This window comes from Parambassis ranga, chromosome 19 (assembly GCF_900634625.1).
Source record: "Parambassis ranga chromosome 19, fParRan2.1, whole genome shotgun sequence".
In the NCBI taxonomy this organism is placed as follows: domain Eukaryota; kingdom Metazoa; phylum Chordata; class Actinopteri; family Ambassidae; genus Parambassis; species Parambassis ranga.
The window spans coordinates 6,650,813-6,669,983 of NC_041039.1; the positions used below are offsets into that span (position 1 = coordinate 6,650,813).

The 19,171-nt window shown below is 43.9% G+C and overlaps 2 protein-coding genes and 1 non-coding gene across 11 annotated transcripts; 1 reads left to right on the forward strand and 2 right to left on the reverse strand.

The window, feature by feature from the left end:
* Positions 1-639: 639 nt before the first annotated feature.
* eef2k (eukaryotic elongation factor 2 kinase) lies at positions 640-9,001 on the reverse strand. 8 transcript variants are annotated; one of them, XM_028431693.1, is made up of 20 exons: positions 8,757-9,001; positions 8,149-8,408; positions 7,759-7,818; positions 7,013-7,113; positions 5,309-5,369; positions 5,194-5,231; positions 4,493-4,664; positions 4,243-4,392; positions 4,040-4,172; positions 3,836-3,963; positions 3,558-3,756; positions 3,416-3,477; positions 3,216-3,293; positions 2,787-2,843; positions 2,571-2,636; positions 2,136-2,267; positions 1,859-2,047; positions 1,655-1,779; positions 1,363-1,541; positions 640-1,042 (listed from the first exon to the last, which is right to left on the reverse strand). In XM_028431693.1, exons 2-20 carry the CDS (start codon positions 8,401-8,403, stop codon positions 933-935), a joined length of 2,295 nt encoding a protein of 764 aa, XP_028287494.1. In that variant the 5' UTR covers positions 8,404-8,408; positions 8,757-9,001; the 3' UTR covers positions 640-932. The 8 variants fall into 8 exon arrangements, with proteins under 8 accessions (XP_028287494.1, XP_028287500.1, XP_028287499.1 ...); XM_028431695.1 differs by having other exon boundaries at positions 933-1,042; positions 8,780-9,001; XM_028431696.1 differs by having other exon boundaries at positions 933-1,042; positions 8,839-8,989.
* A 382-nt stretch (positions 9,002-9,383) lies between these two features.
* Positions 9,384-9,465, forward strand: trnal-uag (transfer RNA leucine (anticodon UAG)). Its single transcript has one exon. It is a non-coding gene; the product is annotated as a tRNA-Leu (tRNA).
* Positions 9,466-9,828: 363 nt separating this feature from the next.
* On the reverse strand, positions 9,829-12,200 carry tha1 (threonine aldolase 1). 2 transcript variants are annotated; one of them, XM_028431500.1, is made up of 7 exons: positions 11,790-12,200; positions 11,251-11,334; positions 11,089-11,177; positions 10,821-11,006; positions 10,624-10,740; positions 10,343-10,535; positions 9,829-10,274 (listed from the first exon to the last, which is right to left on the reverse strand). In XM_028431500.1, exons 1-7 carry the CDS (start codon positions 12,160-12,162, stop codon positions 9,967-9,969), a joined length of 1,350 nt encoding a protein of 449 aa, XP_028287301.1. In that variant the 5' UTR covers positions 12,163-12,200; the 3' UTR covers positions 9,829-9,966. The 2 variants fall into 2 exon arrangements, with proteins under 2 accessions (XP_028287301.1, XP_028287300.1); XM_028431499.1 differs by having other exon boundaries at positions 10,603-10,740.
* Between the last annotated feature and the right edge of the window lie 6,971 nt (positions 12,201-19,171).

The following is a 19,171-nucleotide window of genomic DNA, read 5'->3' on the forward strand; positions in this document are numbered from 1 at the left end:
ACCTGTCCATTTTTCTGTCTGCTATTTCTGACTTCTATTTAGGTAAATTTCAAATCATAGCCTACTGTGGGAAAGGAAATCTGAAGAGCAGAGAAAGTTTCTGTCAGCGGTCGGATTCGATCCCGCGGCTCCGACGAGACTGGAGTCTTTGAATATGCAGACTTTACGGTCTTGTGATTTACAACATAGGCTAAACTATATACTAATTTGTGATAATATTGCATATACATTTAGAATTTGTCAACAATTCAACAATAATAACTTGATCAGTGGACTAGATAAAAAACTAGATATGATCTTGACCATTCATTAACAAAGGGAACAAAATCTACATACGTCATCACGTAGTCAGCCAATCCGCGCTACACACTGTCACCAAAACACGGAAGTGCCTATCACTGCTGCGTCTGACAGACTGTGTTTTAAGTGGCTAAAAATAACAAGTGAACTTCACAAATGATCCCTAAAAATTGATTTAGGAATTTATGAAGAAAGCTGTGCATTTATTATTGGAAAAAATACAGCAATAATGATCCATAAAAAGCAATGCAAACTTTATTTTACAGTTTTATACTCTGGGCAAGCATTCTTACATTCATTCGAAATAGGTGCGTTAACATTTGGGGTTAAACAAGTAAACCATTTTTTTTTTTTTATTTTAATTCTTCCAATCTTCCCGTTCATACATCCTCATTATCAGGGACAAGAAAATGTTAATGTAAAAGTACAACTACCATCACAAACAGACAAAAACACCTGGAGATTAACACTTGATCCTCAAAGGCTTCACACATGCAAGCCAACAGCATTAAAAAATATGTAAACCTTAACCACTCCGGTTTTATCCTGAATTTGTAAAGACCAGGATAGACATCAGCCATCGATGAACTCCCACTGCCTTTGGGGGCGATGCAGTATGCATCCAGTTGGCATTACTCCTCCATCAGTGCCCAGGCCTCTTCAGCTTTCATATAGTACTGGTTAGCCAAGCGACCTTTCATGGATGCCATGGCAGTCTCTGCAGCTTCTGTAAACAAATCACCTGTGCAGAGGGACAGGATGGGAATTAACAGGCAAAACTAACACTTCTCTTATTATATGAAAATCTTCACCTCACTGAGCGGTAGATATTCTAATGCAGCACCATGTGTATTCAAACACAGCTCTTTTAAATTAGCTACAGCCAGTCTCAGCTAGCATAGATGCAGTGCAGCATGTGTTTTGACAGTACAGACATGATTCTGGCTTTGAAAAGGCTGCATTCATATATTTCACATACAACCGATTAGATCATTGACTTGCTACTTTCAGTGCAGATCAGTTTAACCACAAGTGTGGATTTTGGTTTATTTGAAGTTGCACCTGCTCTCTGAGGGTCTGCTGTGAGGTTGTGGCCTCCCTCTTGGTACATCTCTGCCTCTCTGGCCAGCAGCAGGTATCGAGGCTCGTCCTGCGTCCCATCAAACTCTCCACCCTCATCATAGTCTGTCATGTTCAGCACCGTGTCATACCAGTGAATTGCTTCCTCCCAGTCTTGCTTTCTGTGGACAAGTAAAAAAAAGCAAACACGTATAATCATTTCCTTTACACAGTCACCAGGGGGCAGTACTTCTATTGTTTGACTTCCACTTATCTTACAAAGACCTTTACTGACCTGTCGGCGGGCAGGTTGATTCCAGTATCAAAGGCTCTGGCCACTATGATCATGGAAGACCTGTCACCAGCCTCAGCAGCCTGCAGCAGATACTTAAACCCTTTCTTTCTGTTTCCTGCATTATCCTGGCAACCACACAGATATGTCAGCACACAGAGGTACACACAGGAGCCATCAGTACAAAGGGATAGTAGACAGTGATACCTCTAGCTCCATGTCTGGCAGTATGTGATGAGGCAGCTGCAAAAGGCACTGTCCCAAGGCTATAATGGCCTCCAGCTCCCCGCACAGGGCGGCTCTCTCCAGATGGAACATGGCCGAATTCTGATCCCACTCTTCGTCCTTCTCACAGAAACGACCTGCTTCATGGTACCGTACCATCGCCAGGTGGACCTGGGCATGAGATCCAGAACGCATGAGACAGGGAAAGGACCTCGTTTACTGATTTACTATGTTTTTATGCAATGACAGGTTCTCCAACCTTGCCGAGGACTGACTGGCCGATCTTCTTCTGCAGGAGAGCGTTGAGTCGCTCCACCTCTGTGGCCACGCAGGATGGTCGGTGGATGTGGGCACGACTTGAATGGAAGAAGTTCCACTTCTCCTCTGTCAGCTGAGTAAAAAAAACACACAAAGTGAACCTGTATGTTCTCTGCATTAAACACGCCACATATCTGTGTACCCCTCCAGAAAACTGGAGATGTACACCAGAGAATGCCAAATCACATGAAGCAAAGGGACACACACAGCACACACAGAGGTAAGAGTCATGCGCAGGATGGTGGAGATGGTGATACAGAGGTTGATGGTGTTTCTGTTCCAAATAAAATTCATTTATGTCTGTGTATTTATTTTTTATGTTTATTCATTCATCATGCTGGGCACATTTACAACCAGCCTCCATGCAAATAATCACCCATTCGTTGTCAGGATTGTATGAATTTAAGTGTGCAGAGACTCTTGGAGGAGCTACCATCTTCCTCTGGTGAGGGGAGACACAAAGAGTGTGAAAGATGTTATAGAGGAAAAAGGTGAGGTGATGAGTAGAAAAAAGGAAGTGAAAGATGAGGAAATTAAGAGTGGGGTTATTTGAAGATGGGATTTACACATTGTCATCTTTAAGTTTGTTTACCCGTCTGACACTGTCCTCGTCCGATTCTGAATAATGTCTTTGATAGCGATGATGGGCCTAAATGATGATACAGCGTGCATTATCAAACCTGCTACAGCTACTGAAAGGAGTAATCTATCAAACCTGGCATTATAGAACATTACTGATATGGTCACCATCATATTTAGGCACCAATGATTGCTGAATATTTTTAATTAATATATTTGTTTGGCTCTCTGGTGATTAACAGTTTGTTAACCCTATTTTTAGAGGAACAATATACAGATATTTATTTTCTTGTGGTAACTTCATTTGCTGGGCCAATGGCTTTTTAGAGATGTGTGTTTACCCAGTGTTGTATTGTGACTGATAATATAAAAACTTTTGTTGCTTTTTGCGTCTAACAACTCTGACCAAATGAAATAAAAGAGGGTCAAAGGTCAGATTTACCCCATCTACGTGGTCGTTCGGATCTCCTTCACTCCTCTTCTCACTGGGGTAGCCGCTGTCCCCCCCATTTTCAGAATCCTATAGACAGATGTCAACACAAAGTACGAAAAATGGAATCATTACTTTGATTCAAAAATGATAATTGCACAAGTCTGAATGTGGTTTTGTGAGACGCTACAGTTCATCTACCAGTGGCTCACCTTGTGTTCACCTGAGTTGGTATTGAGTCGGTCTTGTTCGTACATTCCAGTGAAAGATAAGCCTGTGAAAAGTGGTTACAATTTTCACACACCTCTTGTTCTCACATGGATGATCATCACAGTAAAATGTTCCTGTGTATACCGATAGGTGATTTGTCCATATATCCAGCTACAGCTAACGGGGAACAGGGGATAGAGTCCGCGTCGCTCATGCTCTCGTCCACAGATGAGGTCTCTGACAGGCGGGAAAGCAGCGGAGGTGCCCGGCTTGCCGACATGGTGCGAACGCGAGGAGAACCACAGGGCTCTTCACAACCTCTCAGCATCGTCTGAGCTGATTTCTGAAGAAAAAAAGTTAAGATGATGTACACTTGTTATGATGAAATGTGTCAGTCTTGTTACACAAAATGTTTAAATTACCAGCAGTTTGTTGGTGCAGTCCAGCTGAACCTTCTCTCCAGTGGAAAGGTCGAAAGGCGTCAGGCCCATGCACTTACAGATCTTGTTACACAGGTGGGAATGAAAGAAAAGGGCCATGCCTCGCACACCTGGAACACAGCTGTGATCAGCTTCATAACTCATTTCTCAAGTGTGTGGTAGATGCTTGTCAAAGAGGAAGAGTACCAAGATTTCCATCTCCAAAGTCAGTCCCTTTCTCTGTGTGGATCTGAGGGTCAGTGTAGAGGTCGCCCACTCCCTGGATGTCCACTACGATCAGCTGGTGGCCTGACCGCTCAAAGGAGAAGTGACTGAATGCCTGACAGAAACAAAGATGATTAGATCATGTATGGTTTCTGTATCAGTGGTGTAAATGTTACACCACTGACCTGTGGAGTGAGCCGGATGTTGTCGTCCCTCACAAAGCCGGAGTTGGAGTTGTATTTGATGTACTTGCCTTCAATGTAGTGCTCCAGGTGGAAAAGAGGCTTACCAGGTCTGTCTTTCATCTCCACCACACACATCTGCATGATGTCCACCTGAGAGGAACCAATCAGAGCAATGTGAACCAGCAGGATTTTCACTGCACGCATGCTAAACCAGTGTGGAGGTGACGCTAGGTAAATACTATTCCTGTACCTGTTTGGGAGGCCTGTGGCGGTTGTACTCCTCTCCCCAGAGTTTGGCCTCCATCTGCAGCCTGACGTCCTCAAAGTAAACGTTTCTGTCCACCGTCTCCATGTAACGCTTGGCCACATAGTTGGACGCAGACTTCCAGTTACTGCTGTGTGAAAAATTTGACAACTTCTTCCTGGAGGAGGAATGAAAACATCAGTAATTCGAGTAATGAGCAGCACACATCCTAACATCAACTGAAACTGACCCTGCAGGATAAAACTGCTCCAAACTGTGTTTTAGGACCCGACATGTTCAGACAGGGTCTTTGTCAGAGAGGAATTTTTCACACAACACTGCTGAAGTGGTGTCGAGGGATGCCTCACTCTTTTAAATTGACCAAGGATTAAACATTAACAATTAGAGCATTGTGTCCCTGCTCTGCCAGTCTGCCATGTCATGCAGCAGTAAAACACAGAAGAGCAGCAGTGGTACTCAAACAGAAAAACATACAAATAATCAACAAAAAGCGCCTGTGAAGACTTTACTAAATCTGTCAGCAGATCCTGAATCCTGCAGAGTAAGAGCCTGAAATGAGAGCTATGTGGACCTGGGCTGCATGAGGTTACAATAAGACAGATCCCTCTGCTTTGTTTACACTAACGCACAGCAGCATGAGAGCAACAACCGCTAGATAAGATATGATGAGAAATATTTCAACTTACGTTCTGAAGCACTCCCTCATGGCCCCTTTCCCAAACGGCTGTGAGAAACCAGACAGAAGGAAACGAATTAGATGCTGCGAGACAGTACAAAGCTATCTATCAAGAGCAAATATACCTGCACAGCCATCTTGATGTGGACCTGGTCTTGAACCCATTCTCCTGTGACAGCATTGTACCTGTAAAGATAGAGGACAACATACAATATATGTTTTTGTTGTTTGTTTTTTTTTGCTAACCTTAGAAAACCATCTGCGAAGTCATCCTAGAAGGTTTGAATTACCGGCAGGTGATTGGATGACCCTGTGTCACAAGCTGACCAATCAGAGTGCCAACTCGCCAACAAAGAAAACCTGGATCCTTGAAAGCTTGTTAGCACACTGACAGGTCATTCTTGGTGATTTGTTGGTAGAATGTGGGCACAGATGGTGAATGGTCACTTTTTGTTGTCATTGTCGAGCCTAAAAGACGAACATACTGTACCTACTTCCTAGAAGGACAAGCCCGGCAAGATGGCAATTTTTCACTTATTAGAATTATAAAACACACACACATGCTGGAATTCCACAACAATGACCTAAACTGAACAGAAATAGCCTTCCGTCTGGTTTGCCAGTTTGTCTGTTATCTATTCTTATCACAGAAACACATGGAGCACCACTTTCCTCCCAGAGAACAATATAACAACAAGGTTGTGTGAGAGGTCAATCTGGATGTATTATACTGGATAAAGCCAGTGTAAAGGGCATTAACTTGTGCAGTCAGTATAGTGATATAAATGCCTGTGTACACACTTGGGATCGGTGTGTGTGTTTGCCTTGGCAGGGCGTGTGTCCTGAGTTAATGAATACTATGGAATTCTGTGTGCCACTGACAGAAATCTCTTACAAAAAGTGGTCCCAGGGAGGGGAACGCAGTGTACCAGGACTTTCATTTCATTAAGTTCATACTAAGGGCGGCGGCAGGGCAAAGAGGAGTGAGGTTACATGTGGGTAAATTTAGCACATGAAAAGGGAAAGCAACAGCAAATCCCAGCCTCTGACAATCCCTCCCCCCTCTGCAGTTAAACACAAACCCTGTGTTATGTAACATTCTTCTCCTGCTGTCTGCCCTCACCCCTTCAGCTGCCTACCTTGTTTGGAGAGTTTTTTAATGTTGATGTGGCCGATGCACTGGTCATACTATCCTCTGGGTTCCTCATGTGACCAGTGAACCAGATAGGCTATAAGCCAGTGAAGTGGAGTGAAGCCTGCTGCCAGATATTTATCAGGCTTAGACATTCATTTTAAATGGTAATCTCCACAGAACTCCATATTAAAGTGCCCGGCACTACAGCAAATATACAGTTTTGGTCATCATAGATAATTGTTTTTTTGAATTTGTTTATGAAAACTGCACATGGTTAATGTTTATATAACTCACACAATTTTAATTATAGTACAGCTTAAAGGTATACAGCATTAGCATGGCTCCTCAGGTTGACAGGTTGGTGCACTGCAGCTGCACCATTTTGCCTATATTTGGAACGGTAAGTTATGCGGACACAGATTCCACTTGGAGCTTCAAAATGCTCTTTAGGAAACCTCTTGGTGATGTCACAGTAGGTTTGTCTATCTTTATTAGCAGGCTGTGGCCCACACTGAATCACCTGATAACTGAAATGCCAATTTATTTTCTCATAGCAGAAAAAGCCCTGTGTGTAACTGATAACCTTATAAGAACAGTTCAGTTTTCTGGATAGTTTGAGTAAACAATGTACAGTACGCCGTGTCTGAAGGCCTTGTCACTCCACAGACGAGACAAATCTGCAAATCACACATACCTGTATCGGGCGCAGGGTTCGGTGGCAATGTCCTCCAGGTGAAACTCCGCCCAGGGGTCTGGCATGGCTCTGGCCTTTTCGATTGCATGCATCCATGCTGCCTGTTGAACAAAAGCATCACAACAAAAAGTCTCACTGGTGGGTGTCAGTGTTTTGTTTTCATGCAAACAGGTGTGCTAGAACGCACATGGACAAGAGAGGTTCTACGCAAGACCACAGAGCTCACAGACACAGTTCACAACAAAGGAGAGCTCCCTCAAAATGAAGGTGGGCAGAGTGGGCAGAGTTCAAGACTCATCTGGAGTTTTCAGGATACATCTTTCTGAGTACAAGACATGAATCAAGTGTCACTACTAATCTAAATTTGTAAGTAACCCAAGCCCAGAGCTGACCTACAAGCACAGCAGCACGTCTGCCTCGTAGGCAGCTGGTCGCTGTCCAACAGGCATTTAAAGCATGTTCATAATAAGAGAGAAGGATGAAGAGGAACAGGAAGGGCTGGAATGACAACATTATAAAATTTAAATTAGCTCATTTTAAAGTAGCAGTACAATTTTCTATAACTGAATTTAACACTGTTAATGAAAGTAGTTTTAGAAACAACAATTATGATGCATTAAGGGATAAAGGATTTATTTAGCTGATTAATGGAAAAAGGAGAGGAGATTTAGGAGTAGGATGCAGGCATGGATGGTCGCTGGTAAGGAGGGAGAGGAGGAATATATAAAATTTTAACCGGAACATACCCGTGCGCTCTCAGACAAAACTTTGTACGAGCGAGGTTCTGCCATCGTTTCCATTTCATTCTATGCAAAGAGGTAAAGAAAACGCATGGCTTCTCATCAATAAACAGTTTATGCAGCAATTCATCAAATAACTCCACGATAAACAACAACAACTACACAGTGAATGGAGCTATTTATGCTGCTCATCTGGAGGATGTGTTTACATACAACGTAGTCACACTCTGTTCTCCTTAGAGGTGTGTACAGTAAACAGATACAGTACACACACACATCAGTACGTGTCTGCACAGATCATCTCTCCTTATAAGGACATGTTCACACATACAATTGCAGAACTAACAGCACTTTTTTCCCTTTTGCTGTTCTTTTAGCGTCTTGTTGCCAACTCACCTTGTACATAAAGTTGTTCTTAGGGAGAGAGTTTGACAGCTGCTGTTTGTACACCAGATTCTTCAGGTAGTGGCAGACCTCTTTGGCAGAGTCATCCAGGATAGGGCAAATGAAGTGGTCCTCGTCATCATCATCATCATCACTGGCATTGGCATCGCTGAGTGAGGATGCCCGCTGTTTGAAGGCACCTCCCTGGACAGGGGGTCTCTTAATGCTGCCTTCCTCCTCCATGCTAAACATCAGCTCTTCTTCCATGGTGTCTGAGGAGGGAACAATAATGTCAGTTTGTGTCTGCCAGGTCAATGGATGCACAAAACAACATTGCACCATACGTATTAGACACAGCACCTACTTCAGATTGATGTTATCAGTATAACCATCAGCATGCAAGGCATTTGAGCTCACATTGACAGCAAATGAAAGCACACGTAATGTTGTTGTGAGTAGTAGTAGCAGCTAGCTGGCTGGAAGGAATGCAGGGTGACGTTCCTGTAGTACACCATCACACTGTTACATTACAGCATGCACCATGTAGCCATGGATGTTATATTATATTACAGCATGCAAAACCACGCTATATGCACGTATTAAATATATAAACAACAAACCTTCTGATCAGACGCAGACACACCTCTAATAACTTTATCCAGACTGTCACCTCTGCGCTGTCCCAGTTTAAGAAAAACTGACCAGGTTGCAAGAGCTGCGCTTAAATCCTCCTCTCAGACGAGATCAGAGTGGATCGGCCCCGTTTCTCCACCGTATCCCGAAGATCCCAGGGACGTGCCTGGCAGCTGGCGCCTGTTCCTGTTACCGTCCACCACGACGACAAGGGCCCTGAGCACGTAGCACACTGATCTCGTATGGCCACGCCCCTTCCTTCTGTTGCCTTCACGGTCGTCGGAAGAACAACACATAAGAACTGATGAAGCTGCTTGGAGAAGCAGCGAAACGTCTTCAAGAAAATTCTACTATTTCTATTTCAAGAAAAGTTTAGTTGCCTTGCTTCAACCTTCTGAACACAGAGGAACGAACATTAACGCTCCTTTTAAACAAATGGTGGCTAGGATAATAAAGAGCCCACCACCAAAAACTACCACAAACTACAACGGTATTATTTCCCAGAGAGGTTAATTTGTGAACTGAATACAGCAGTCGTAATGTGGTTTATCACACATAGTTCATGTGTCATAGTAGTTCATCAAATTCCGTAATTGGTTGCCATTGGGTTATATGGTAGCGTGGCCGAGTGGTCTAAGGCGCTGGATTTAGGCTCCAGTCATTTCGATGGCGTGGGTTCGAATCCCACCGCTGCCAGCAACTTTTTTCTTAAATGAAGAGAAGTCACAACCCTGTTACTCCGTCTTTAAAGTAATACAAAAGCAAAACCTCAAATTATCTTTTTCTCTCGACAGATTCAACCACAACATAATAGATTGCAGAAGGTATATAACAGCGACATCTTGTGGCCTCATGATTGCTATTAGAAGCAGATTGAGCAAGACCCACAAACCACAGAGCTGTCAATTGATGAAGAGCTCTGCCACTTCCGATTGTAGATAGGTTGGGATTAAAAACACCTTTCAGCACCTTTACATACCCAATGCACTATGCATTCACATATTAAAAATAATTTAAATACTAATAAAATGACAAAATAATCAGCCTTTGGCAAGAGACAATGGTCAATTAAATTTAATACATAATCATTTTAAAAATATAACTGAAATTACATTATTAATGTTGTTAAGAAGTCAGCATCCAACATGTTTATGTTCTTACAATATTTGTATAAATCAGTCCACAGCTTGGTAAACATCACTGAGCTCTTACATTCTCTTTCAAGTGCTGAGAAGCTACAAATTGCATTTTTTGGATGGCTAGCTGGGTATCTTCTGCTGTTATCCCGAGATGCCACACTGCCCTCACAGAGTTCCCAAAGTGAGGGTACATGAGAACTTGTATCCCCTGCCCCAGTACAGCCTCCTCCTCTTCGCTAACTGCAGCCATGCGGGCACAGAACTCCTTGGGAGTCAAACTTGGCTGTTCCAAACGAAACCGCAGGATGTTTGTCTCCACAGCAGCCATGTCCACGGCAAACAGAGAGGGATCGCACTCACGCAGAGCTGCAAGAGGAGAGGTGGAGTTATGAGCAGGACTACAATGGCAGACAAGATTTTCATGAGCCACTCACCAAGTGCAAATGTTTTTGCATTGCGGTGATCATCCTCCAGCCTTCCTATCATATCCTGCAGAGACAGTTTTCCAGCTGCTGCTAGAACACCTGCCTGCCGCATACCCCCACCCAGGGCCTTACGGCACCGAACCGCTCCAGATATGAAGGCCTGAGGTCCTGCCAGCATCGTACCCACAGGGGAGCCTAAACCCTGTTACACAACAACAACATTAACTTGTAAAGTTCTGTTCTCATCTGAGTGTGAGTGTGCCTTTCACCTTTGAGAGACACACACTGACAGTGTGTGTGTGTTGCAGAATAGTGGATAGGGGCACGCCCTGTGCCACAGCTGCATTCATCACCCTCGCCCCGTCCATGTGGACCGACAGACCATACCGGTCTGCTAAAGCACGAACCTTCAGGATGGAAACAGACACCCTCCTTTAATACAGGCCATTATCAGTGCTGCTTTCACATGCTGACACACAACACACACCTCCTGCAGGAAGGCCAGAGGCAGCACACGGCCTCCCTGTATGTTATGTGTGTTCTCAACACATATGAGGCGTGAACGTGGGTAATGAGGGTCTGGGTAACCATGGCGAATCTTTGACTCCAGTTGCTCCAGGTCAAATGTCCCATCAGGAAGGGTAGTCACTGTGGTGGCATGGACTCCAGCCAGCTGTATCAACACAGACACACAGAGTCTTTCCAAGCAAAGACAGTGCACCACTATGGATAATGTGGGTATCTGGTGTACTCACCTGTGCACTACCTCCCTGCTCATAGATGTGCAGGTGAGACAGATCTCCCACAATCATCTCGTTGCCCCGCTCCCTGCAGTGCACCATCACTGCACAGTGAAACACACATTTACAACCATCCTGACCGCATAAAAATCAGGTGATAATGACAGCACAGCTCACCTGCAATGAGATTACTCATGGTTCCAGAGGGCACAAACAGGGCAGCCTCCATCCCAAATATATCGGCTGCCAACTTCTGCAACTCTGCAGGTATAAGTCAAATATTTACCACATAAAACACAATGATGTGAGCAACTTCTGCAGCACTACCCTAGGGTCAAAGTTCAAGGGGGAATATAGATTATAAGTCTTTGGCTACCTAGGCTATGGACACACATGCAGGCAAAGAAAACATAAACCTGTATGTAGCACCTGCATTATAATCCTTCACTCTGCGTACATGTAGAGCTACAAAAAAGATGCTAACAGTACCTTTGTCCCACTTCAGGCCCTACATCCTTAAAATAACACATTTGTGGACTGACAGTATCACAGAAATATGATAAACATGTCTCATTTAAAAGGCTCCTAAAATGTGCATTAGGCATCCCGGAATGCATTGCAAACATCATATTTTGCTGACTGAATGCGCCATGTTGTTTTTTGTAACTTTTTCTTCCACATAAATCTGGACATATAATTCCCTTTTCGGCTCTGACCGTTAACTGTCGGGTCTTCCCCCATCACGTCATCTCCGACCTCGGCCTCCGCCATGGCCTGGCGCATCGCCGGACCGGGTTTGGTCACCGTGTCGCTGCGGAGGTCCACCACCCGGACGTGGGCCGCCCCGCACGCTCCCGGTCTCCCGGCGCTGTAGTATCCTCGCGCGGCGGTCCGTCCCAGCACTGCGGCTCCGGCTTCTCGCGCACTAAGCCGTTTACCTGAAGCCAGGACGCCATATTTTAAAGATGAATACAAAGCCCTGCTGAACAACGTTTTCAGTGACATGACGCTCCTCTGTCCATCATCTTCAACGCTCGCATAGGTGTTTGGATCGAACTTTGGATCGTTGCACCTGCAATCGATAATCATTGACTGCCAGTTACGTTAATGGATTACCTATCCATGAATCGACCTGCACATAGTAACATTCACCACAAGATGGCGCAATACCTTAGCAAAGCTCATCATTTAACTCGTAGACTGACAAAATAATGTGTGCCATTGCTTTTATTTGTAAAATCTTAAATATATCTTAAATAAATCTTAAATATATATATATATATATATATATATATATATATATATATATATATATATATATATATATATATATATATATAAATACATAATTAAGAAAATAAATCAAAATAACCTGATGAATCAGAATTACTGCAGAGCTGAGGTGTGTAAGACACAATTATAGCAAAACTGAACATAACAGTTCAAAACTGTTATTTATTGACTGATTATTTGTCATGGTATAGCTACAGTGTGTGCAGATGGGTTGGGTATATTTACAGGTTTTTCATACATTTTTCCACGTCCCTGTGGAAACAGTGTGGGAACAGACAGACAGGTGGTCACCAATGCTCTGAAATAACTGTGACACCCCAACATTCTTCAGGGGTCACCAGCCTGCTTTTGGCCTGACCTTTATGTCCATGCTGAGCTAATTCTGAACCATCATCCATTTGGGTCATTGCAGAGACACATACACACACAAACACATGGCGGCTCAGGCCCAAACTAAACTAGTTACATCCAGCACTATCCCCCTATTTTTATCGGTAATAAAGCCCAGGTTCCTCACATACATGGGGCTAAGTCAATATTTGGTGGTGAGGGCTTGTGGGAATTTCTGCACTGTGAACTCAGATATGCTTCGAGGGAGGCGCATTTACAAAACATCTCCCTCCCCCTCCCCTACAAATGCTACAGTCCTCCCTCCCTCACTACCCTCAAACACATTTCCCACTCTATGCCGTCTTATCTGATTTTAATCACTTGATAACAGTCCCAGCGCGCGTTATCAGGGGCCACATCAGGCTGTAGTTAAAGTTGATACTGCCAGTAACAGAACCAGGTTTTATGATCCATAACAAGTCATCATTAAAAGTCATTAGCAAACATCAGCATCATAAAAAAGGCCACAGTGGGCCCCGAGAGCCTCGCAAGAGCCGCGAAGAGAGAGGGAGAGAGAAAGCTAGAGATGCAGATACATCAGTGAGCAAGACAGAGCAGCGATGGACAAGGGTGATAACTGAGCAGGAGTTTTTACGGGATCACTGCTGGCCGTGCGCTCTGAAACCTCACATTTTTTTGTCAGCGTATGAGTGTGTGTGTTTCTCTCAAATGCCTTGCAGCATTCCTTTTGGAGAAAATATTGAATTAGAGAAAAAAGAGGCAGAGAGGGAGAAATGAAGGAGAGGGAGAAATATTGACTCCTTCTGGGAAGGAGCGAGACGGCAACGCCTTTCCAATAACCATAAACCCACTGGGCTGAAAATAGACGGGCCGAATGAATAAACGAATGTGTTCATCCCACATGAGCTCTTCTCTTTCACGGACAGAGGGGAATGGAGGTGACCCCCTCCCCCTTCCCTCCTCCTCCTCCTGCTCTCGCTCTCTCTCTCTCTCTCTCTCCTCTTTCACTGAGACCATCATTTCTTCACTATGACGAGAGATATTAACCGGAACAAAACAGGTGTTTATGGGAAGCTTTTTCTACAAACACACACACACATTTTTATGTAGCAGCATATAGGTGTCGACATCAGGGCCCTAAACACAAGAGTAACATCTGTTTCACATTTTACACTACCCCCCCCCCTTCATATGTCATGAGCCATGTGGACATGTTTTACTTCTCACACACACACACACAGTTCCCAGCACTTCAGCTTCAGAGGACATTATATTGGCCTACATTCATTTCCTGGAGACTTACCTTAACCAGTATTTGGTATTACTCTATGTCTTCACCCTGATAATATACTGATTTATATTGTGAGGGACTTTCTCTCTGTCCCCGCAACAGGAGTAACTCAAGTGTACACACACACAGAAGTGTTGGTGTTACAGAGCAGAGGAGGGATGATGGTGTAAATTCTTTCGGTCAGTGGGGCTTGTCCTCTGTACTGTGATGTCAGCTTCTCAAAGGATCAGTTTGCAGTTGTTTTATATATTGCAGAGGAGTGATTGGTATATCAGTGACCTGTGGTATAAAGAGAGCTTTTGTTTCCTCTGAAAAAAAGTCAATACTCAGTTTAAGATCCTAGACTGTAAATAAAGATGGAAATTTCTGTGACACCGCTGGCTGTTGCCATCTTGTCTGCCTAAACTCATAGTTAATTCAAATGCTGGTAAAGAGGTGGAGCATGAATGGAGCTGGGGTGTAAGTAGAAAGCCCACACCACCTATAGCTCAACAACAAAATGTATGCCCACACTTATGTGAATTCAACTGAAGTCAGTTGAACAGCCTCTTGTGGTCATGTGAAGAAACAGTGACAGGTGACTCCTCTTATATGTTATACTCAAATAATGTAAAATGAGATGTTTACACATCTAACACATACAGATCATGCTCACGTCTGTCATTGGAATAAGCTAGTCTCATCATAAGGAGAAAGGCCAGTGACCATGTGACACAGATACAGGAAGGAACTCCACAGTGAACTCTGTTGTTGTTGGGTTTTTTTGCAACCATGTCGGCCGGATTCCCACAATCACTTCACTTTGTTTTGTATGTGGGCATGGCTGTGTTGAAACAGTCGCCACAATGAGCACAATGCAGATTTCAATTCACTGTGCCTGAGGGGCCTTACCCAAACAAAGAGTGGGGGGTGTCAGGATGGTTTTGGCTGCACTGTTTACTTTTGGCTGTATTTTGTAAGTTGTGAGCTGTCCCCCTGCCTCCACCCAGATTCTACAGAGGCGAATGGAATTTAGTTTGTGGTTGAAAAATGAAATTGAAAAACTCAGACTATATCAATTGTTTCCACAGATCTTGCTGTGAACAGTTTTCTTTGGAACTGCTGTAGAAACCCACACAGTCCCAAAGAAAACCCTTTTACAGACGATAGTAACCAGAAAATGGCTCCAGAAAGGGTTTTAAAATGTTTAACTCACTTCAAGCCTAATATCTTCACAGAAATGACTTGCAGGTCTTGATACCACAGCATCCCATTCTGCATTGTGATGGTGATGGATGTTTTGTGACAGAGTGAGGCAGGACTAACCAGACCATCAAGATTCATCAGCTGTGTGTACTCATTCATTCATCCACTTCTTCTCTCAGTCAGTCATTTCTCATTTTGTTCATTCAGCTGTAATTATAGACCAGCCTGCACAGTTCCACTTCCGAGAACAGCAGCATCTCCCTCCTTCTGCTTCCATTCATTCATCAGACCTTCGGTTCACCCTCACAGCGTTCCTGTCACCCTCCTGACCCTCTTTTCGCTCCTTCTCTTCATCCTCCCTTCCCACACTGCCCCCCCCTTCTCTTTCCCTCTCTTTCTTTCCCTCTCTCCCTCTCTCTCTCTCTCTCTCTCTCTGTCTGTCTCTGGGAAGTCATGTGACTTCTCTGAAGCGGAGCCCTATAAACCAGCAGTACTTGGGGGGCTCAGTGTCTTGGCTCTCTGATTGGCTCTTGCATTCACCCCCTGTTTCCTTCTTTCAGGAACAAATGTGATCCTTCACATTAAAAAACACACACACACACACACACACACACATGGAGGAGGGGTGCCACCTATTCCAGTTAAAGGATATTGTCTTTCAATAAGTGGACTGTTCTCACAACGTGAAGTACGTATGCAAACACCAGAGCCTCAGCAGTGTCATTTGTTTTATAGCTGAATGGACTTAATTCAGAAGGCTCAGCATTGGGGCTCGTTTAATCCAATTGGATCCTCGTTGAGATGAAGCACAGGAGCCTGTCAGCTATATTGGCAGAGAAGAGCCACTGAAGGCCGAGTTTAATTCGCAGTGAAAACCCTGTAAAATCGAGTGTATAATTTGAAACAAACCCCAGAAGGTTGTGTTGGTCTTCCCAAAAAGTTTTTTTGTCTGGCTCTGATGTTCCAGCTGGCAGCCAGCAGGGAGGGAAGGAGATGGTTAATGATGTTTTATAAGTGGAAACATCAGTGGAGATAAAGAAAGTGCAGCAGAGCCTGTTTGATGTTTGTCATCCTGCTGCACACTTCTGCTGCGAAGAGTAATGTAGATAAACACTCATCAACGGGAGGCAGCGAGGATCAACAACTGTGCTGGTAAACTGAGACACACACGAGAGGCCACTTTCCACTTCTGTTCATCTGTGTCCATATGTGACAACCAAATGTAAAGAGATGTTTCCACACTGAAAGAAGAAAGGGAAGCTGGTGTGTAAGTGTCAAAAACTAGATTTGATGTTCACTAAATAGCCTCTGAGGCTGAGAAATGAAAACAATGAGAAAGTTACCGTTTCTTGAATGGCGACTAAAGTAAATCTTGGACCTCCATGTTACAGGATGGTACATAAAACAGACATAATTTCTCAGCTCATGGCAACTGTTGGAACATCCCCTCTACTGCAAGGCTTGGAGGTCTGGTGTCTGCATCTTCTTAAAACATAGCTAATGCCCACCTTGAACTCTTCTTGGCCTGTATTTGGATTAAGCAGGAGTAAGGTGGACAACTGTAGCACTCCCCCACTGAGCTTTATGTTTTGTTTTCACTGAGCAGCAACCTCTGTGGCTCAGAGAGGACACCAAGTGACAAAAACTAATCTTCACGTGGCCACTAGTGGCTGCCTCTGTGAGTCAACTACTATATACCTCCGTGTTAAACCCTCACAGCAGAAATAAACTTTTTTGAAGCCTGGTACTAAATTTCCCCTTTCATAGCCACTGCATGACTAAAACAGCACTTAGGTGGACTCACTGTCAGGATAAGATGACAGCCGAAGCCACCTCAAATGGAGCTTCTTGGGAAAACCAATGGGTGTTATCACAGTATTTTTGTCCAATTTTGGTTAGGTTCAATCAGTGGTTTGGTCCTGGTTTCCATAGTAACAAATTCCACACTATCTATGACATCATTTGGTGTCTAGAAAGGAACATGTCTCACAGCCTTTATTTCCACCTCTAACACACTCACATTTAAGTCCGGCTTCTACTGTTTATGCTGTTATATGATGCTGACCAAGCATTCACATGATGCCATTGGAGTAAAACACCAGAAACTGAATTCCTCTCTTCAATTACAACATGTGTAAATGACTACCACTGTTACCAGGACTTTTTTATTTGAAGAGGAGAATCTTTTAAGTAGGTTGCCACTCATGACTAAAATCCCCCTTACTCACCACATATGTATGCACATGTGGCAGCGTTTGAACTCGGGTGCGTGCCTGCTGCACTCTCAGGTTCAAATATTGTGTGTAGTCCTGTTTATTGGCTGAAAGGACAGAGTGACACCTGAGAGTGTCAGAGGGTTTGGTCTCAGTCCATGCCGTTACAGTAAGCCATTTGGCACGTGAGCTGCTCTGCTGCTACACTTGTGCAGCTGTGAATGGAAAGCAAGAAGATTTAAAAAAAGAAAAGTGACCATCTATTACAACATGCCTGGCAGCAGCCTTCCGCAAACAACTTTGCACCTTTCATACTTCAATCCAGTAAGTGCACACCTCTCCAGTTGTTACGGGAAAACCATTACTAGAATGTGTGTTAGCTTAGAAAAAGTGTGTGCCTGTCACAATGAGCTGGTCACAGGCTCGAGCAAACACAAATACATACATGCACACATGGCTTTTGAGCGCCTGAGTGTACACTTCCCATATGGTTTTTATTGATCTGTGTCCCTGTTATACCCCTTCTGCTCCTTCTATGTCTGTGTGCGCTGATGGTGAGGGAATGATGGAATGCTGCAGGGTAAATCTCTGGTTTCCTGGAAGCTGGTCAGCCTTTATCAGAAGCGGCTGTGACAATACTTGAGCTGATGGGCCAACCAAACGTCTTCTTTTCTATAAGCACCAATCAGCCAACAAAAAGCCTTCCTGGAAGAAATAATCAAGCAAACCGGAGGCCCTTCCCGGAAAACCTCTGTGAACTGCTGGTTGCAGGGCATATTCCTAACCCCTTTAATATTCTTTCCACCTCCTAGGCTTGACATTGGCATGAGCTCAAAAGTGAAATAAAACACACAAGAAACTGATGATAACACTCAGATTTTAATCAGGCGTCAGAAGCATTTAACACATTCCTCCCGATGCTTCTTAAAGCTACAAGGGGTGGCGCCCACAGACTTTTGGTGTGAATGTTTTGAATGTGTCTCAGTTGTTTGAGAGCCGGGTGTTGTGCTTGGCTGGGGACACTGTTGACAACTGTTGAGCTGGACGCACATGTCATAGCCCTGAAAAAATGAATCACTGTGGAAAGACTTTCTGTGAGCGTGTGAGATTCACAAGAGGAGCGAAGGGATACAGGCAAAAATATTCCAGCGCACAATCACCAGGCAACACCAGTGAGTCAGAGTGAGCTGAGCTGGTTTATTTAGACAATGTGTTTGTATGTAAAACTGGATTATTCTGGCTGAGTTTTGGGAAGAGGACTCATTTCTGTTCGGCTCTCGAACCTACGTCATTTTTGCCTCTAAGTGCCCACTCATTTTTCCTCTCATAAACAAATGTCAACTAAACACACATGCAGGGACACACATTTTTCCTGTAAGTGTCACAGCGAAAAAGGGAACTGAGTTTTTGAATCACTGTAATTACCTGAGCTGAGCTGTAAAAACAGTTATTAAACATAATTTGCACAAAGGTGTGTTTGTCGTAAAAGGTGTAGTGCATGTTTTTATTGGCCTGACTTTGATACTGTTCCTGCATTATTTTTTTTGCAGTTTTAAAAACTCTTATCAAAGAATACACTCTCACAAAGATACCTTATTTGCTCCTCTCTCTCTCTCTCTCTCTTACACACACACACACACTAACACCAGGCAAGCCGTAAAAACTCAACTCAATTAAAGTGCCTCTTTCCTGGAAGCCAGCCTCAGACAGAGCACAAGGTATGCAGGGAATGGGAACCGTGTGTGTGTGTGTGTGTGTGTGTGTG

What these genes read in the sequence shown, in the direction of transcription:
- eef2k (XM_028431693.1), bottom strand. Translation starts at nt 8,403, where the DNA reads ATGGAAGAAGAGCTGATGTTTAGCATGGAGGAGGAAGGCAGCATTAAG. An exon ending in AGAACAACTTTATGTACAAG is followed by an intron (nt 7,819 to 8,148) that starts GTGAGTTGGCAA and finishes CTCTTTGCATAG; the next exon opens with AATGAAATGGAAACGATGGC. An exon ending in ATGAGGGAGTGCTTCAGAAC is followed by an intron (nt 4,665 to 5,193) that starts GTAAGTTGAAAT and finishes TTCCTCCTCCAG; the next exon opens with GAAGAAGTTGTCAAATTTTT.
- tha1 (XM_028431499.1), bottom strand. Translation starts at nt 12,162, where the DNA reads ATGATTATCGATTGCAGGTGCAACGATCCAAAGTTCGATCCAAACACC. An exon ending in CTCTGGCCTTCCTGCAGGAG is followed by an intron (nt 10,741 to 10,820) that starts GTGTGTGTTGTG and finishes TCCATCCTGAAG; the next exon opens with GTTCGTGCTTTAGCAGACCG. An exon ending in TCAGTGTGTGTCTCTCAAAG is followed by an intron (nt 10,536 to 10,602) that starts GTGAAAGGCACA and finishes GTTGTGTAACAG; the next exon opens with GGTTTAGGCTCCCCTGTGGG.